The 20,654-nt window shown below is 43.7% G+C and overlaps 1 protein-coding gene across 1 annotated transcript in view; it reads left to right on the forward strand.

The window, feature by feature from the left end:
* Positions 1-20,654, forward strand: part of VPS53 (VPS53 subunit of GARP complex) — a 138,518-nt gene that overhangs the window by 24,827 nt on the left and 93,037 nt on the right. The window contains exons 5-7 of the mRNA XM_059379440.1: positions 12,363-12,449; positions 16,152-16,267; positions 17,974-18,093. Coding sequence (XP_059235423.1) covers positions 12,363-12,449; positions 16,152-16,267; positions 17,974-18,093 — 323 coding nt within the window. The remainder of the gene's footprint in view (positions 1-12,362; positions 12,450-16,151; positions 16,268-17,973; positions 18,094-20,654) is intronic.

The following is a 20,654-nucleotide window of genomic DNA, read 5'->3' on the forward strand; positions in this document are numbered from 1 at the left end:
ATTTGACAGAGAGAGATCACAAGTAGGCAGAGAGGCAGGCAGAGAGAGAGAGAGGAGGAAGCAGGCTCCCTGCTGAGCAGAGAGCCCAATGCAGGACTCGATCCCAGGACCCTGAGATCAGGACCCGAGCCGAAGGCAGCAGCTCAACCCACTGAGCCACCCAGGCGCCCAGTACATTTTTTTTTTTTAAAGGATTTTATTTATTTATTTGGGGGGGGCTGGAGAGTGAGAACAGGCATTGAGCATTCCCCGTTGAGCAGGAAAGCCTGATGTAGTCCTCAATCCCAGGACCCTAGGATCATTACCTGAGCTGGAAGTGTAAGGGCCTATTCAGCTAGAGCGGTCCCACCCTGGTTGAACAGCCATTTTGTTGTTTAAGCGGTAAAACTTAAATTGACCCTGCCCCCTCAGGGGAACTTACTTAAAAGCCAAGCACAGGAAACCAGTCCCAGGTAACAAAGCCCAAATACAATGGTGGGTCAGGTCGAGTAGAGACATCCAATCAGTAAAGCACACATACTGTCTCCCTAGCTACCAAGGAGTGTGGGCCCCGCCTTTTGGGCGCCAATTCTGACTAAGGTGATAGGCTAGTTCAAATAGCTCCTATGGGGTGAATTGTAATTCAGTTGGCCACCCATGTGTGACCTAGCATGACTGTGCAGCTTCCTCTGTGTGTTACAATCTCATTGGCCACCTGTGTGTGGCCAGGCCCAACCACATGGCCTTTGCTCTATAAAAGTTAGACTGTAAGGCAGGGAGGGGTTGCCCTCTCTGTAAGAGGAGATCCCCGAATGGTCGGTTTGATTCTCAATGCTTGGCGCAAAATAAAGCTTTGCTTGACCTTTGCTTTGCTTGACCTTCGCTTTGTATCAGTCTTGCTCCTTTAATCACGGACCCATTATTGGGGAACCCAACAAAGGTAGACGTTTAACCAACTGAGCCACCCTGGAGCCCCAGGCTCCAGTACATTTGTCAGGCGTGTAGTTACCCTCTTCTCTAGAATTAAGACGGAACTGTCATAAGACTAGTAGGTCTTTCTTGATGGGTTCACTATAAGCGAAGACATGTTTGAGTTGCTTTGAAAGAAGGTAAATTTGGAGACATTTGTCTGGACCTATAATGCTAATGTTTTACTACAACATAAATATGTTTATCTTACCTTCTACAACATATTGTGCACACATTGATCTTGACGAATGTGTGACTTGGCCCATGTCACACTCAGTGAATCAGAAATCCAGATTTTCTGATTCCCAGGATGCTGTGTACTTGCCCATCCCAAATTCTCTTTTGAAAGAGTGGCAAAATTTAGAAGATTTGGGAGCCACATTTTTCTACTTCAGAGCCTGAAAAGTTAAGGGGTTCCCAAAGGAATCCTAGCAATGAAAGTGACTGTGGCCTGATTAACCCTCTGGATCCATCTCAGCATGATCAGGAAACCAGGCTGAAAGAAGAGCTCAGGGATACACAGAGAGAGCTGTGTGGTCTTTGTGCACCTGAGGTATTGGAGAGAGTTCAGTGAAATAGGAAGAGAAGATCACGGATGAAACCCCAAGGTGGGGGGGGTGGGTCTGGTCCATAGCCTAAAGGGCATTTGGTACAGAAGGTATCTCCAAAATCAGCTGGAGGAACACCCAGATGTCAGCACGAAAGGGGATTTTCTTCTGAATAAAAACTCATGACCTAGGTGAGAGTTTCTAAATGACTAAAATAAGGAGTAGCAGTAAAATATGGGGGCTTCAAATTTAACTTGGCAACCGGGAAGTCTGAGCTGTTTGTGGGAAGCAGTCCTTCGTTAAACTTGGACAAATGGTTCCTTGAAGCGTGCCCCATCTCCTAAAAACTGAATTTCTGTATCTTTTGTTTCGCCGAGACGTTTGTTTAAACACTTCCTTCTCGCTGCCAGTCGGGGTTATTGCTTTCAGTGTGCTAGCGCGCTAGGTTGCAGTTCTGCAGGGCGAGGTGTGCTCAGATGCATTCACCGCTCCCAGCTCTGTCAGGGCTGAGTTGTTTTCAGTTATGGGCGATAACAGATAGAAGCAGAACTGGAAAAGGTCAGTGTTTAGTCTTGTTTGGGCACTGCTGCATTTGTGTCCCAGTCTCGTCTTAGATTCTAACTTCTGGCTTGTCTCCTAAAAACAATAAAAATGAACTCTCTGTGGTTCATGTTTTCAGTGGATGTGGTTTGCAGAAATCATAAATAAAAGTGACTTAGGTGGAACGGAGCATTTTAACAAATAAGGTGAGAATTACTCCTTTTGCCCTCTACATTCATTTGGTTCACAAACTTGGCAAGAAATCTGTGCTTTGAATAAAACCACTTTATATTTAAGGGTTCTGAATGGCCAGTGGAGGAGTTAGGGTTGAGACCAGCAAGTCATATCTCATGGGTGCCCATCTTGCATTTGATGATTTCTGGCAGACCTAGAAGGTCCCCGGTGTGTTCTAGGATACGGGGAAATTGCGCATGCAGCCATCCATAGCTGTGAGATTCCTGTACTCTCCACTACTATTGGGCGCCCTTGTGGGGGGAATGGGCTGCATTGTGATTATCGGCTTCTTCAAGCACCTCTCCTGTTTCCATAGCAACAGCTCTTGGCAATGCCAGGGGTGGCAGACAGTATCAAAACAAGGGACATTCTATAAATAAAGGCTATTTATCCCTAGCTGTCTACCTCTGGTAGATGTCCCTTGCTTTCCAAATGATTCTAGCATTATTTACATGTGCCCTCTTTGTGTCATGATTTTACAGTTATTTCTATTTCTTATGTGTATTCCTTATGAGCTCTTTAAAGATGGGTCCCCATCTAGTGATCTTCTCTCCTCAGTGTCTAACATAGTACATATAATAGGCTTACTTTTTATTGAAGAAATGAACAAAAGATTGAGACTTTTTTCTTTTTTTCCTGGAGAATGTCTCATTTTCAGCATAGTTCAAAGGTACAGTTTCCCTGATCCATGAGCCATTCTTCTGCGTATGCCTGCAGATGTTGACCTTAACCAGCTTACTTACAAACGCTAAAGGATGGGTCGGCAACCTTTGGCCATTGAAGGGATAGTCACATTTGAAATATCGTACTCCCATCTGGGAGATCTGGGAATAATATTAGTAATGGCCATTTAGTGAGTCCCTCTTATGAACTGAGTCCTCGGTTAGGACTCTCTCAGGTACAGAAGACAAAATCCCAGTTCAAGCGGGCTTAGGTCAAAAGGGGGACTATTTGAAAGGTACTCATGTCTTGTTTTGAAGAAGTTGAAGTCAGACCGTGGAAGCGTATTGTCTCAGCTGAGTTTATCAAACAATTGGAGCCGGGATTGGAATAGTGCTCAGAATTTTTCTCTTTGTCTGTCTCTCTGCATGTGTTGGCTTCATCATCCCTATCTGGAGACCAGCCTCTTTCCCTTACAGGGGAACCTGCTGCTCCTAACTTAGCTTCTCATGTTGGGGCTCCCACCAGAGAGAGGTGAACACTCTTTGCCAATTTATTCTGGAAAATCACAAGAAAACTGTTTGGCTCAGCATAGACCAGGTCTGCTTCTGAGACAGCAGACTCCATAAGAACACGATGAGAGGAAGGTTCCCAGAAGGAAGGAACTGGGTAGACAGTTCCAAAGGTGTTCACAAATAAACCCTGTTTCCCTTCCTGACAAATTGTCTTTGTGGGCGGAGCTTCTGTTCTAGGAATGGTGAGCTTGTGCCTCCTAGAGGTGAAGCGGCTTGGTAGAGATCACACAGTAAGTGGCAAGGCCAACACTCAAATCTCAGTCTGCTTGTTCAGAAACCCTGCTCTTTACTAATATGTTGCACTGCTTTTTCAAACAATAGGAAAGGAACTGGCAGACAGATGTAAAGTTGGGCCACAGAAATGATAGCAGAATAGTGGGAAAATATAAAACTTTCTTCCCAGGAAGCCTGAGTATTAGCACTGTATTTTTTCAAGGAACATGAAGCCATACCACTTCTTCTGAAAATGATTAACCTTTTCCTCCTTCCTGCAGTGGTGACAAATGGGATCTTGGTTTCAGATCTCTTAGAGGCTGTGTGGACTCACGGGATAAAAGCGATACAGTTCTCTGATAGAGCAAACTACAAAATTACATGCCTCTAAGAGCCAAAGGGGATATTAATTTCTCAAGGCATTTCCACTGACTCAGATCTCTGTCTACACAGGTGGCAAATGACAGTTCTGGAAAAAAAAATTTTTTTTTAAGATGAAAGCAAAAAGCAGTAGAGTCTGCAGCGCCAGGTTCCATGCTGCTTGTCTTCTGTGCACATGACCTAACGTGGCTTTGGTATGGTCTGTTTGGGGTCTACTTTGGGAGGCAAGGAAAATGAATAACAGTTACGGTTAATGATGCACAAAAATACAGAGATTGCCTAATTGGTTCTGCTCCACCTTCTAAGCCAGCTCAGTGGGAGGCTTTGTCTCTCCCAGCGGTAGAATTAGAGTTTCTAAGGAGGACCACTGTAGTAACTGCCGCTTAGTAACACCCTCGAATTCAGGCGGTAGCCACGCTTCTGTGCTTGGTTTAGAAATTCCAGTAAGGGGAGATTGAAAGCAGACATTTTTGGGTGCTTACTTCTGTTTTTAATCTACATACAGCCTGGAGTGGGAAAGTAGCCACATTTTCTTTTAAAGAGTTTCTAGGGACAGCTCCAGAATCTATCTTTCAGCACATTTTCTGATTAGCCAGGTAATAAAAGTATTTTAGCGTTACTTGAAAATAAAATCTAAACCTTTTATAAGTCCTTAATGATCCTTCCTTCTGAATGACAAAACGCTTCCCATGTCATTAATTATTAGAGATTAGATAGCAGACATCAGGGTGTGTGTTGAGAATGGACGGGCTTAATGGAATAAGCTTCAGAAGAACCCTGTTGACTTCTGGAAAAGGAGTTGTATTAAATTTCCTCAACTTCATACATTTTTATAACGAGAAGTATTCCAGTATGAAAAAAAAATCTGGCAAACAATTTATCTTTCTTTAAGACTGTGAAATGGAGGATTGTGTCGATCTTGTTTGCTGGAAGAAAAACGTGGTACCTTCAGCAAAGACAGTTCTGGTAGGATGCCAGATCTAAAGGAGCTTCGACTGGAAACTGTCTGAGAAGGGATCATGCACACTTCTTCAGACCTTACACCCAAGTATTGAACTTGGTCCTTTTAGCCTTTCTCAGCTGAATGTCATGTGTCTTAGGATATTTGGCTAGAAGATGGTTCTTTTAATGCCATAAGAGCATCACTGTGCATGACATGATCAGTAATATCACATAATTCTGTGCAAGCTGTGCCCCCAAAAAGCCAGTCCTTGCTGGTGGACAGTTGCCTTTCAGGTAGTGCTTTTTTATACCATGACCTGACACTTTTTAGAAGACTTCAGAGGGTTTAGAATTTATTGACCCCTTGCAGCATCAGGGGCATGAGACTCCATATTTGCCAGGTAGAAAACAGTTACAGAAAGCGTGGTACAACGCTTTTGAACCACTGCTAGTTAGGGAAAGACAGGGGTGTCAGCACCCCGCATTCAGAGCAGTGGTCTCAGCATGGCTGCTCCTCTGGAAGTGCCCTGTGACAGTTGTAATGATTTGGCAAGTGCTTGGCAAGTTCCAGCTGTGCTCTGGCTTTGGTTAGATGCTGTAGGTGATGTGACCGTATATATACTCAGTCCCTAGACTCACTTTCCAGAAGAAGCTGTTAATAATTATACTGAGACAGTAGTCAGAAACTGGGCCTGTCCTTCTGGCAGCCAGAATGGGTGATTGCTTGAACCTATAGGGGATATAAGAATGCCAGTCGTGTCCTTGGTCTACACTCTGAAGGACATTTACAGCCTTATTTGAGAGCTAATACATTTTTTTTTAGAGAGAGTGTGCGTGGACGTGCACAGACGTGAATAGTGGGGGGGCGGGGGCAGAAGGAGACAAGGCCAGGCAGGCTCCACACTCAGCTCTGCGCTGAGCCTGACTCGGGGCCTCAGTCCCACGACTGTGAGATCATGACCTGAGCCAAAACCAAGAGTTGGACACCCAACTGCCTGAGCCACCCAGACGCCCCAAGAACTAACATTTATACACTAAATAATCTCAGAACTTTGTTAAAAAGTTTGTCTCGGGACGCCTGGGTGGCTCGGTTGGATAGCTGCCTTTGGCTCGGGTCATGGTCTCGGAGTCCCGGGATCGAGTCCCGCATCGGGCTCCCAGCTCCACGGGGAGTCTGCTTCTCTCTCTGCCCTTCTCCTCACTCATGCTCTCTCTCCCTGTCTCTCTCTCAAATAAATAAATAAAATCTTTAAAAAAAAAAAAAAGTTTGTCTCTTCTCTTATTGTCCCATTACCATCCCCCCTCCCAGACTCCCGAAGCAGCTTCTCCTCTTCTGTTGAATTATTCCCACACTTGGCAGGTGCAAGCATTGCTCGTCTTCAAAATGTCCTCCCTTCACTCCCATCTGTTGCCCCATTTTTCTCACCTCTTGTAGCAAACACGTGTTGAAAAAATAATCTACACCAGGGGTCAGCTGCCTTTTCCTCCTAAGTCATATAGTAAATATTTTGTGTGGCGGCCCCTGCTCTGTACTCGCCTCCGTTCATCACATCGTCACAATCCACTTCCATCCCCTTGACTGCACTGCAGCTGCTCTTGTTAAGGTCGTCAGCAACGTCCCTGTTGTCAAAATCAGTGGTAATTCTCGATCCTAGTGTACATAAATTTCTAAAGAATATTTATTTATTTGAGAGAGCACACGTGCATGCACAAGTGGTAGGAGCAAGGGGAGAGGGACAGGCAGACTCAGTGCTGAGCTCTGAGTCCAAAGAGTAATCCTTGATTCTTTCCTTTTCCTCATTAGCCACATTCAGTCATCAGTGAGTCCCACAGGTGAGATCTTCCCAGAAATCCCAGTCACTGAGCTGCTTCCCAGCACCGCTGGCAGCCTGCTCTAGACCTGCCCTGTTTCTCACCTAGACCAGCCCTTCCCAGCAGTCTCTTCTTTCATGCCTGCCTCTTATAGCCCCTGCCACACAGCAGCCAGGGTGGTCTTTTATGCATGTAAACCATTTGCCAGTCCCTTCTTTAAAAGCCTTCAGTGGCTTCTCATTGCACTTCGAACAAAATCCCGTGATTTTACCCGGCCTTTGCGGCCCCCCAGGCTTCAGCAACTGCCTGCTTCTCCAAATTATTGGCACTTCCCACTCGATGACCCTGCCATCCACTGCCTTACTTTTGGTCCTTCCAAACACCGAGGTCTTTTTCTGCATTAAGATCTTTTATTTGCTGTTCTCTCTACTTGGAATTCTCTTACTCCAGATCTGAAAATCCAGACTCTTCCTCATCCTGCAGGTCCCAATTCATATGTTCTTTCTTCTGTGACCAACCATCTCCCTCACTCCCACTGCCCTGTCCCTCTCTGAAATTTTCTCCTTCCTTTCTTCAGTTAGTTGTTTTTTTTTCCAGTATCTTCCCCCACATACCACTTCTCGGAGTAAGTTCCTTGAGGACAGGGAGAAGGACCATGTCTGTCTTATCCGCTATTGGGTTTTCAGTGCTTAGAGGAATACCTGGTGCATGAAAGATGCTCAGTAAGTATTTGTTGATGGGGCACCTGGGGGGCTCAGTCAGTTAAGTGTCTGCCTTCGGCTCAGGTCTTGGTCCTGGAGTCCTGGGATCGAGGCCTGCATTGGGCTCCCTGCTCAGCGGGAAGCCTGCTTCTCCCTCTCTCTTTGCTACTTCCCCTGCGTGTTCTCTCTCTCTCTCTCTCTCTGTCAAATAAATAAATAAATGTTTGTTGAATGATAGAAGGAATGAATTAATGAAATGCTGACAGAGTAACAGTTCAGATAGAGGTTGTCTTCAGTCACAAGACAGTGAGGGTCTCTGTGGCTGGAAAGTGAGAATTTGTGGCAAGAGTATAGATTTGAAAAATAGCAGTTTTAATAGCATTTAAAAATTATTAATTTATTAATGTATTATTAATTTAAGTTATTAATTAAAATAGCATATTTAAAGTACTCCCTACTTTTACTGCTATTATTTTAAAACATTCTGGCTTAAATCATAGTTTGTGAAGTTGTGGCCTTCACGGTGAATATGTGGCGTCCCTTCCTTCTCTTTCTCTCCTCCTCCCAAGTGAATGAACAGACAAACAAAAGCCAGTGCTGGCGATGGGATCTCTGGGCTCCCACAACATTCTGTACATATCTTTATCATATCTCAGTGCTTTACTATTTATTATCTTATTTGCCTTATTAGAATATAAACTCCTTGAGAGCAGGAATTACATTTTTTATCCCTGCATCTCTAGTATCATGTTTGTTGATTGAATAAAGTGGATATTAAAATTTGTTCTAGTTCCTGAGCAGCATGGCCAAACACAATGATTTAGCAATTATTTCTGAAGGAAAAATTATGATCTAGTATTTACAGATATCTGAGATAATCTAAAAATATAGTTTATTCAAAGACAATCATAGAAAAATTCCTTTCATAAATGGAGAGGAGAGGAATATATGGAAGGTTCTGGGGTGGATGAAATTTTATATACATATATATAAAGTATATATATGAAAAATACATAATTGTGTGTGTATATATATGTGTATACATACACACACACACAAACACACACCCCTATATATGAGTGAATAATTTACTACTCTAGCTACGGTTTTATAAAATTTGATAGCATAGCAAGGTAAAACATTTTCCTGTCTCATTGTCTAGGTTAATTAGCCTGTATTTTTTTCAGTATGGGAGGATTGCAAAACTGAATTATATTGCTTGAAAGAAGGTCTGCAGTTGAAATGCTGGCATAGCCAGAACTACTGTGGTTAATGTATTTGTTACCTAACTTTCCTGAGAGCAAAGATGGAGTGTGTGTGTGTGTGTGTGTGTGTGTGTGTATACCCCATGATGGATTTTAAAATTCAACTTAATAAATGTATTGAGAGCCTACTGTAGTATTCTAGGCACTGCCTTCAGTGCCAGTAAGTCACAATGAATGAGATACATCCATCCCTGTTAGGGATGTCATGGTCCAACCAAAAGACACATCCCCCCCAAAATTATTAAAAATGTTAAGTATGCATAAAGGGTCAGAGACACCCAGACACCCAGACAGCCGACCTGGTCTGCCCCAGGAGGGGGTATAAGCCGCTGCCAGAATAATGTCCCCTCAGGCTCAGCCACAGTGGACTAAAGGAACGGCTTCTCAGAGGACCTTATGGACATGCATGTTAGAAGCCATAACATAGTCATGTGCGACAGCTCAGTGTATGCATCTCCTGTTTGGGATTGAGCCACACACAGGGCAAGGAACTCCAGAAGCAACAAGGAGTCCCAGTATCAGAAGTGGACAGCCTGGGAAACCTAGGCTGAATGAATTGATTCCACCGTGTGCTGCATGTGTGTTTACAGGCGAGGGCACTGGGAGGGAAGGGGAAGAAGTGGCATTTGAACTAGGCCATGGGATACAGCAGAGATTTGCACACTGTTGGTGGCTGTGTTGAACATTTTATTTTGAAACTTCCCTCCTTTGGTTGTAAATGGAGATTTGGTATTTTTTATTCCTTTTTATCATTTTAATATTGGTAGGACTTGGTTTGTCATAATCTTAGGAAGTCTGAAGTTGGGTGATAATGGTAGTAAGCAGCGCTCGAAAGACTCTTGCTTATATGCTGGTTTTGAGGAGGTGAATTTTAGAAATGAGGAAGTGAATTCTTGGGATGGGGAGGTGGAATGAGTAGACGAGGATTCACTCAGGGAGGGGCTTAGGGTAGGAATCATCAGATAGTGGGCAGCCCTGTGGTCATAATGAGAAGGAAAGTCATGGTCAAGGGAACATTATATGTGCATGTCTCTTTGTGTCTGTGCAGAGGTGCAGCATGCATTTGCTTGGGTCGTCCTGAGCCCTGGAAATAAACCTAATATTTGTGCAGTTTTTTACACCTGTTATGTCACTGAGCCTTCCCCAGAACCGTGGAAGTAAGTGCCATTATCACCACTTTGCAGATGAGGAAACAGATGCCCAGAGAAGTTGCACACAGAGTGAGACGGCAGAGGCAGGCCTCACACTGCTGCCTGCTGGCTGGAAAACACAGGGTTTTCTCGCACCACCACAGCCAATTTGGGGGTGCTGAGTCCTAGAATGAGAAGGGCAGGATGGCATGAAACTGGGAGAAAAGATGGCCAAGTGAGTCACCCTCTCGGGACAGAATGGGGTTGAGAGAAGCTGCTCAGTGTGACCCATTTCCATTTCGTCTCATCTTTCGATCATTTCCTACTTTGTAGGTAACATTTCCCAAGTTAGGAATTTGGGGCTCCAGGAGCAATGCCAACTCTTGTTTGAAGACCAGACCTTCTGGTGATTAAGATCCTATGTCCAGGTGGCAGAAATCACGAGTGTAAAACTCCTTTGCTCACAAACCTTTGTAGATACAAGTGAAGCGATCCAGCAGGGAGAACATGCGCCGACCTGGTCTGCCCCAGGAGGGGGTATAAACTGCTGCCAGAATAATATCCCCTCAGGCTCAGCCACAGTGGACTAAAGGAACGGCTTCTCAGAGGACCTTCTGGACATGCATGTTAGAAGCCGTAACACAGTCATGTGCGACAGCTCAGTGTATGCATCTCCTGTTTGGGATTGAGCCGCACACAGGGCAAGGAACTCCAGAAGCAACAAGGAGTCCCAGTATCAGAAGTGGACAGCCTGGGAAACCTACAAAGGAAAGGAAGGCACAAATCCTGCCTCCAGCCAGGAAAGAATTTGCAGAAGAAGCCACCCTGCGTTTGTTTTGGGGGGATTTTTTTTTAAGTGCAAAGAGAAGACGTGTGAGTTTGTGGTCCAGAGGTAGCTTTTTCATTGGGTATAGCTGGACACAGGAGTCCAAATCATTCTGTCCAGGCTTCTGTTCTTCTCCCTTCGTCTCGGCTCTGTGGGGTGGCGCTGTCAGGGAGCATGACTGCTTCCCTATGCAGGCTGTGAGGGCCGCACACGGCTCTAGGCTTACACTGGCCTTATCGTTACATTCAGAGAGGGCTTGTGAGGACTGGTTGGGACAGGCCACTCTTCAGTCCAACGTAAATAAAGTATGTTTGATGAAATGCAGTGTTAGTTGTTCTGGCTGCCGCATCTTTTCCAAGTACAAATGTTCTGCACATGTGTGGTTTTAGCACCCTGACAACTCCGCGAACATTGCTTCCCCTACTCACAGACATGACCATGGCTTAGCGTACTTTTAATGTGTGGCATCTATCTTCTCAGTTTTCCAGTAAGAAGCCTTTGGCTCACCATTAGTTTGTTTTTTGATGTGTTTTTTTTTTTTTTTTTTAAGATTTTATTTATTTGACAGATCACAAGTAGGCAGAGAGGGAGGCAGGGAGAGAAGGGGAAGCAGGCTCCCCGCTGAGCAGGGAGCTCTTTGCGGGGCTCGGTCCCAGGACCCTGGGATCATGACCTGAGCCAAAGGTAGAGGCTTTGATGCACTGATTAACCCACTAAGCCACCCAGGCGCCCCTCACCGTTAGTTTCAAGTGTCTCTTTCTAACTTCATGTCATAGGTTTCTAAACAGGGTACTAGAAACGTCTGTAAGGTTTGCCACAGTTCTGGAATCCCCAGGTATGGTTGATTTTGTTGAAAGTACAGTCTGCTGGAACTTTCAAGATTCAGAATTTCTCCCAACTTACAGCCACCTGTGTCTCTCTATAAGCTTTGATGGTTATTATGGATGTGTGCATGTACAAACAGATGCACAAAAAGGCACAAATGTGCATGTCTTATTTATGTGTTGTTATCAATAATGTAATAATCCCTAAGGGATGAAACACTGCAATAAGACGAAATCAGAGAGGGAGACAAACCATAAGACTCTTCTGACTATAAGAAATAAACTGAGGGCTGCTAGAGGGGAGGGTGAGTAGGGTGAGATGGGGTAACTGGATGATGGGCATTAAGGAGGACACGTGATGTAAAGAGCCTTGGGTGTCATATGCAACTGATGAATCACTGAACTCTACATCTGAAACTAATAATACACTCTGGGTTAATTAATTGAATTTAATAAATAAAATTAATAAAATAAAACTAAATAAAATAAAAAAGTTTTTAAAAAACCTGTAGTAATCCCTGAGATGGATGGAGGGAGCTCATTTTTTAAATTAAAACTTTATGATTCAGATTGGCAAGAATCCTGTGTATTTGCCTGTATCTGAATGCTAGAGTCTGTCTATCGCTTGGGCGCTGTGAAATTGTCCACACAAGTATAGTGAATCCAGAGAGCTTTGTGGTAGTTTTCTTCTGAAACTAGACATGATTATGGGTTAATGACTGTGCTGTCTTGTGTTGCTTCATGTTTGTCATTCTTACTCTAGGCACTTGAAGAGGCTCAGAAAGCTATTCAGCAACTCTTTGGCAAAATCAAAGATATCAAAGACAAAGCAGAAAAATCAGAGCAAATGGTGAGTTTCGTTTTCTTCCAAACTTTCTTGCGCTCGAAGAGAAAGTTCAGTTCTTGTCCAGTCATTCTGATTACTGGGCTTTTTCTCCCACTCACTGCCAGCCACAGCACCCACATCTCTGAATCAAGGCCTGGGAGTACCTTCCAGATCGATTCAAGAGGAGCTGCTAGACATACGGTGACTCACCTCCCAGCTGCCCTGCAGTTGCAGCCCTATTTTTAAATGGAAAAAGTTTTCTTCTTCTCTCCCCAAAATAGTTTTCTAGTCATTTCGGATTCCTTTTGCTGGCATTTTTATATGTCATATATTTCTCAGTTGAGATACACAACATATAATATGGTGTAGCGTGAAAACTGCTACTGGATCTGGGAGGAGGGGGTGCGTCTCCTGCCACGATACGTGCTTATGGTTTTGATTAAGTTTTCCCTTGACAAATTTGTGTTTCCTGGTGATGTACACAGGAGGCCTATCTGCTCATTGGGAATCCAGCCTACCCCACTCCTGCTCCGTGAGGGGACACCGTAAAATGTGAGCTCCTGCACTCGCATTCTGACCACATAGTGTCGTATCTCTGAATTATGTCTGAATTCCAGTTTCTTCAGGTGCAAAATAAGTATGATAACACCTGCCTTAAATGACTATTGGAAAATTAAATGTATGAAGGGCACTGAGCATAGTACTAAGCTTGTGACTAAAGTCATTACTTACGTCATTTCCCCCCCCTACTTCTTTTGGTTACAGAAACTCCCGAATCCTTCTTGCCCTACATCCTCTTCTGATTTATTACTACAGGAACAGAACTGCTGTCACCTTTCTGTGTATCCTGCAGCTCTCTTTCAGTGGCCGTTTGGCAAGATAGGGAAGGATATGGAGTGGGAGGGGGATGGACAGCTTGACAGAGTGGTGCAGCACACAACCTCTGAAGGCAGGCTGCCTGCGTTGGGATCCAGCACCTCTACTTACAAACCATGGCAAGTCAATCAACCTATCTGTGCCTGGTTTCATCACTGTAAAATGGAGGTAATAGTCCTGGGTACATCCCAGGATTGTGGGGATTAATTGAGATCACGTGTGACACCCACAGCCCCTGAGTGAGAATCGGTTGTTGCTGTTCTTACCGTCAGCTCTTCTCTTCCTCCTTCCAGGCAGGCAGTGTTACGGGCCTTAACTACCAAAGGAGGGGTCAGAGGAACAGAACCCTTTCATCGGAGGGAAGATATGAATATTTGTGCTTTGTCGCAGAATTCAGAAGGCTTTAAGAGGCAGCTGTCATCTGAGAGGGATTCAGATTTATGGTTCTTTCCCCAAGGATGTGTTGCCTCAGCACCATCCACTGTTCACTGAAGAGCGAGAGTTAGTAGATGTTTTATTTTCCAGCAGTTTGCTCTCCTGGCTCGTGCTTTGCTAAAGGGAGGAAGAAGAGGGACTGGAGAGAGAATGGATGTTCGTTGAGCTTCTTCAGGGTGCCAGCTACTGTCATAGATATCCTTTGATACAAGTAATCTAATTTAGCTTTCACAGCAACTTAATCAACTAGGTTTTATTATCATTATTATTTTATGATTACCCATTTTTTAAAAAAGATTTTATATATTGGGGCACCTGGATGGCTTAGTTGGTTAAGCATCTGCCTTGGGCTTAGATCTGGATCACAGGGCCCTGGCCCCCAAGGCAAACGCGTAACTGAATGAGACACAGAGGTGCCCCTGTGATTATCCATCTTACAGGTGAGGAAACCGACTCAGTGAAGCTAAGGAGCTTATTCTAGGACACAGAGTTGGTGAGTGGAAGAGCTGAGATTCAACCCTAAAGCTGCCTAACTCCAAAACCTACCATAGCATGTTTCGTCCTTTTTTGGCTGCCCCTGGCTACAGTTCAGGCACATTAACTCCAGGTATAATGATCCCTGTGACTTTGACCTGAGCATCCTTTGCATGAGCTCCATTTGTTCAGGAAAGACAGGATATGTGATGGGGAGAGACGGAAGGTACTGGGAATGGAGAAACCAGTCACTTCTGGTGCAGAGCTCCAGGGAGGGCCTGAAGGATGAGGATGAGTAGACAGGGGCAGTTTTTGTGATGAGGCACAGAAAGAATATTTAGTGGCTGAATAATGATGTGGGAATGAGAAGAGTCACAGATGACTGTGATTCTTAATGCAATAGTCAAAGACTTCTGAGGAAGCTCAGAAGAGGTGCAGGGATTTTTCTGTAGAAAAGTGGGTGATGAGTCAGTGTTGGAAGTGGGTTATCAGATCCTAGGACCAAACTCCTATACTAGTTCACTGTACCACTCCTGATCTTGTTTTTCCCTAAGCTCAGTTATTCCGGGAAGAAGTTCTCAGCCTATTCCCATACCCCTGCTCCTACCCCCAGGGAACAGATGTAGAGATACTTTGATGGCCTGAGAGTAACAGGTAGAGGGGGCTTGATGGGGGGAGTCCCTGTGAGAGAGACTTTTACTGCCAAGATCCAGGTCAGCTTAGCAGGTTTGTGGGTGTGGAACAAAGCTGTGAAGGTCATCATCTTTACTTTATGGGTTCACCCAGGGTGATCAAACTCTGAAAAATCGGATCATGTGAACCTAACTCCCCACGTTTTTCACTTTTAATGAGAGCTGGGTCTTTCCAGGGACTAGAATATTTGTGTCTAGTGTCCAGGGCACTCCCCTTCCTTCTAGGTATCAAAGAACCTGGGAAACCAAATTGCTCTTCAGAAAGTTTCTTGGTCAACATGAGCTCAGGCAGTCTAGTTGGACATTCTGCCTAGATGTTAGTAAAGTTGGAGAACTGTTCCCACTTTTATTACTGAATGTGCTTTTCTAGTGACTAAAATATACTTGTTTTCCAGGTAGAGTTTATTTCTCTTGGATCTACTGGGTCAACAGTGTCTGAATTTTACTTCCCCAGTTATCTTCTTGCTCCTGAAGACTTCACAGTACATGTTAGGCATATGTTACATTATTTTAGTCTTCTTGAGATTTGAGATCAAGTCTTTCTTTGCTGGGGATTGGGCAGTAAACCTTGGTTTCATGAATAAAGATCATTTCAACAGAATTAGTCGCCTAATACTATCCATTCTGTATCGAACCTGGTAGCCCTCCTGTCAGAAAGCATACTTTCCTGATCTTGTTCCAGAGCAGACGTGCCAAACTTGGCTCCTGGACCCTGTAAGCTCCATACTAAATTGCCATTTGGATCGCTCCTTTTGGGGTGAAAAACAAAGTTCATTTAGTTCTCACAGTTGAGGATTTTGTACCTCTGGGTAAAAAGTCTTCTGAAGAAATGCCAGATGAGGTTTAAATGGACTGATTGGAAGGTATTTCAATTTTATATGATGAGAATGTCTGTGTTTTCTCCAGGGGCTAACCTCAGGTTTTTTTGTTTTTTGTTTTTCCTTGCTTCATTTGCCTTATTTTCTTGTGGAGCTACTTGCAGATGGATTTCCATGTTTCTTTCTTTTTTTTTTTTTTTTTTAGATTTTATTTGACACAGAGAGAGAAATCACAAGTAGGCAGAGAGAGAGAGGGGAGGAAGCAGGCTCCCTGCGGAGCAGAGAGACCGACGCGGGGCTTGATCCCAGGACCCTGGGATCATGACCTGAGCTGAAGGCAGAGGCTTTAACTCACTGAGCCACCCCGGTGTCCCGGATTTCCATGTTTCTAAACCTTCTTCCTTTTTCTCCTGTGGTTTCTCACTCCGTAGGTTAAAGAAATCACCCGTGATATTAAACAGCTAGATCATGCCAAACGCCACCTGACCACGTCGATCACAACACTGAACCATCTGCACATGTTAGCAGGTGGCGTGGATTCCCTCGAGTAAGCAGCGTCCACTTTCTCTTTGGGGTCCTCAGGAAATGAACGTGCCATGTAAAGAAAATGGCATCATAGGTATTTTACTCAGCCAGGGAAGGCTCACTCTTCTGCCCCACTTCCTGCAAATTGGTCTCAAGTGTTTAGTCACCATTTGGCTTTGTGCCCTCTGGTGTTCAAAATGTCACAAACACCTGAAAGTCTGAAGTGAGTTGCAAGTGAGTGTGGAAGGGACCCAGACAATGTGTGGAGGATGATTCCAAGAATACGGCTTGTTTAAATGTGGTGGATCTCTACCATTAAGGCCAGCAGAGTCATTCGGGACCATACTCTGTCCCTATAGCCCCTGCCTGGGCAAGTTTTCCTACTTGTGTTGGGCTCAGTTGCAATGCTGTTGGATGTTCTGTATAGAAACAGGGATTTAAAAAAGAAAGGAAGCAAGAAAGAGAGAGAAAGTGAGAGAGAGAGAAAAAGAAAGTCTTGATTTATCATTCATTCCTTTTTTTTTTTTTAAACCCACTTTTTCAAAGACGGTTGCATCCTGTTTGGTTTATAGAGGAGCTGTAGGGAATGATGGCTGAGGACATTAGAAGTAGTATTCAAAGGAGGCACTGGTTATTTACCATAAGAGGCAATCCAAATGCCTCTTTTACCAGCAAGATTCTGACGTGGCTGAGAATTTGCCCTGCCCCAGCCTCAGTAGTGTCTCATGTGTAGACCAAGAAAGAACATCTTCACAGAAATTTAGATGCAGTGTCTGAAGCTGGGAAGTGGACAGGGTCAGACTCCTTCCTGGTCTCTCCAGGAAGGTTATGAGCTCCAGCAAACCCTAGTCTATTCTCCTGTGAGTAGTGATCAGAGATATGAGCCAGCCAGCGGTAGACTAGAAGAGCAGTTTCCTTGTCCCTTGCTCCAGATGCTCCAGATGTCTCTTCCCACCAGACTATCCGACCAGGCTGCAGTAGCACCATAACACCAAGTTGGTTTGAAGATCCTGTCTTTTTAAATGCCTCCTTTTTTTTTTTTTTAAATGTTTCTTAAGGGAGGTTGTATATTGAACATTTAATTTAAAACTCCAACCCTAATAAAAAATTTAGATCTACAAATTTGACCTTCCCAGTGCTTTTATTAGCATCCTTTTATTTAAGCTTTATTAACCATAGGGAAAGTAGACATGTCTGGGAGAGTTGCTTAGCATTGGCTTTACACCTACAGCTTTGAGTTAACATATAAATGCCTAAAAATGTCCTTTGTTGTATCTTGGGAAGATGTGTTTGGTTTGCCCATATGCTGTAATCCTTAGATAGTAACATTCCTATCCCTGTTTCTGTCAAAAGTCTGCTAATCCCGTAATACCCAACCCAAATCCATAGTCTTCCCAGATTCTGTGTCCCCACCCAATGAGAATCTATCACCCACACATTCTTTTGTACCTCCCATAGGACATAATGTGTATTTCTGTTGAGAACTCAATTTATCCCACTCGTGTACTTGGCTGTGTCTCTCTTACTAAGTGATATCACTTTGAGGCATTTGATTAGTTCTTTTTTTTTCCCCCACCTCCAGTGTGCAAGACCATATACAATTAGCGCTCAGTAAATGGTTACCACATCAAGTTGATGTCTGTTTTGGAGCTCAAAGTAGGTTGTTCCATATCTGTATCTTGTGTCCTTCGGGTGTTTCTAGATTCTCAACTTCTTATTCCCTTGCAGAGCTATGACCAGGCGAAGACAATATGGAGAAGTTGCTAATCTTCTTCAGGGTGTGATGAATGTTCTGGAGCACTTCCACAAGTATATGGGAATTCCACAGATCCGGCAGCTTTCCGAAAGGTAAAATGTCGCTGGAGAAGACAGTCTTCTGCTTTAGAGGAAGATGGCGCTGGGCTGTGCTTCAGCAGCTAGCTCAGTATGTTCACTGCAGCATCTTCTTGTAAGAGAGACCCTCAGATGTCATGTCATGTAACTTGGTGGAATATAGATGTCTACACCCCTTTCCCACTCCTTACTATGTCTTCTAAAGCAATCTCTCTTAGATTGCTGCTGGCCTGGCATCATTGGAGGGGCAGCTGGCGAATTATGTAGGTGGACATCCGCATTTGTGAGGAAAACTGTTCCAGTTGTTTGTTTCCTTATAACAAACCACCACCACATTTAATGGCTCACAACAACAAGTATTTCACTTGTGTAATTTAACCTGCCTCAGCAGGAATGTCTCTCACTTCCGCTCCATGCGGCATCAGCTGGGATGGGTCAGGAGGGGGCCTGAGGGATCCAGGGCTCACTCTCGTGGCTGGCTAGTTGGTGCTTGTTGTCCGCTGGGAGCTCGGCTGGGTTGTCTTCCATGGGCTGCTTGGTCTTCCTCACGGTTAGGTGGCTGGGTCCCAAGAATGGGCCTCCCAAGAGAACTAGGCCTTGGAAGTCACTGTGGGAGGGAGTCGCAAGGCAGCCAGGATTAGAGGAAGGAACGTAGTCTCCCCACAGCCCCTCACTTGGAGGAACAGCAAAGTCTCATTGACGAAAAGAGCACGTGAGACAGGCTGTACTGTTGTGGCAGTTTTTAGAAAGTCTCATTTGCCACTAGAACTTCAGATGTGACAAAATGATGACTTCACCTCTTCTTTTCTTCCTACCTCTTGGGAGTTTCAGTCCCAGATTCAGAGCCAGTAGGAAGGAGACTTGATACTTAGAAGGAAGGTGAAGATTCTAAAGGAGAATAAGAGAGGAGTAAATTGAGCGTGTTTTCTATGAGAAATAGCCGCAGCGAGAATACTGAGGAGGCAGAGATGGTCACAATTGACGAATCCTAATCTTTCTTGAACAAAGAAGAGACAAAGGGGCTGGGCCCTTGACAGCAGCCAGCATTCTCATTTCCGTCTTCTTAATCAGGCCTGATTGCCACAGGCCTCTTTTTCCTTAAGTTTCTATATTTTTAATCATGTAAGCAATTATGTAAGTAATATAGGTATGCATTTTCTTTATTTAAAAAAAAGCCAAATAAATATACAGATGGAACTGAAGTCCCCTTTAGCTTTCCTTGAGATCCTAGTGCTGCTTGTACAGGCAGTGACAGTAGTGACTATTATCAAGTGAATGTGGATTCCTCTTGATTTTTATCTGTGCACTTATAGAAATCTGTAGTTTCAGTTTGTGGGTTTGGGCTGTTTGGTTTTAAATAAATGATTTCACACCATATGCTTCATTCTGAAACTTACTTTTTGGTTTTACCCTCACGATGTATTTTAGAGATTCTCCACACTGATATACAAACCTACCTTGTTCTTTTTGTTCTTCTAAATTTATTTTATTTTTTTAAAGATTTTATTTTTGCGAGAGAAAGAACGAATGCACAAAAGTGGAAGAGAGAGAGCACAAATGGAGGGGAGAGGCAGAGGGAGAAGCAGACTCCCCACTGGGCAGGGAACTCGACGTGGGACTTGATCCCAAGAACCTGGAATCATGACCTGAGCCAAAGGCAGATGCTTAACCAACTAAGCAACTCAAGTGCCCCTACCTCATTCTTTATAATTGATGCCTGGAATTCCATAGTATAACATCCACAGATTATTTAATAATTTTCCTATCACTAGGTTGTTTGCTTCTAATCTTTAAAAGTGATCCCTTTTTGCACATCGATAAATATTTCCCTAGGAAAGATTATGTCATGGGTAAAGTCCAGTTAAAATTTTAATAACCACTGCACGTTTGCCTTCCCAAGAGGCCTTATCTGTTTTATAGTACCATCTGCAGAGTATGTGAGTGCCCACCCCCTATACCTTCAAGAAAGCTTTATATTGTCATTTTTCCTGTTTTATTTAACTGGTGGATGAAAAATAGCATCGTGTTCCTTTCATTTCCATTTCCCTGGTGACTACTGAGACTAGTTATCTTTTGATTATTGGCTGTTTGTGTTTCCTCTGAAATGCCTGTTACCCGTTGCCTTTTTGTCTGTTGAGTTATTTATTTATTTCTTATTGTTTCTATATATTCTGGACATTGATACTTTGTCAGAGCTGGTAGATCTTGCCTGTAAAACCATCTGGGTGTGTTACTCTCTTAAAGGTAGATCTTTGACTCTCGCTGTGATTTCTTCCATGGTTATTAATTGGTCTATTCGGGTTTCTTATTTCTTTTTTTTCTTTTGTTTAAATCATGTTAATATATACATAAAATATACCATGTTAATAATTTTCAAGTGTGCAACTCAACAGTGTTAATTATATTCACAATATTATACAACCATCACCACTTCTATTTCTAAAACTTTTTCATTACCCCAAACAGAAACTCTTATCCATTAAAGAGTAACGCCCATTATCTCCTTTCCCATCTCTGGGAACCTGTGTTCTATTTTATGTTTCTCTGAGTTGCCTAGTGTAGGTACCTCATATAAA

This window comes from Mustela nigripes, chromosome 16, assembly GCF_022355385.1.
Source record: "Mustela nigripes isolate SB6536 chromosome 16, MUSNIG.SB6536, whole genome shotgun sequence".
NCBI classification, from domain to species: Eukaryota; Metazoa; Chordata; class Mammalia; order Carnivora; family Mustelidae; genus Mustela; species Mustela nigripes.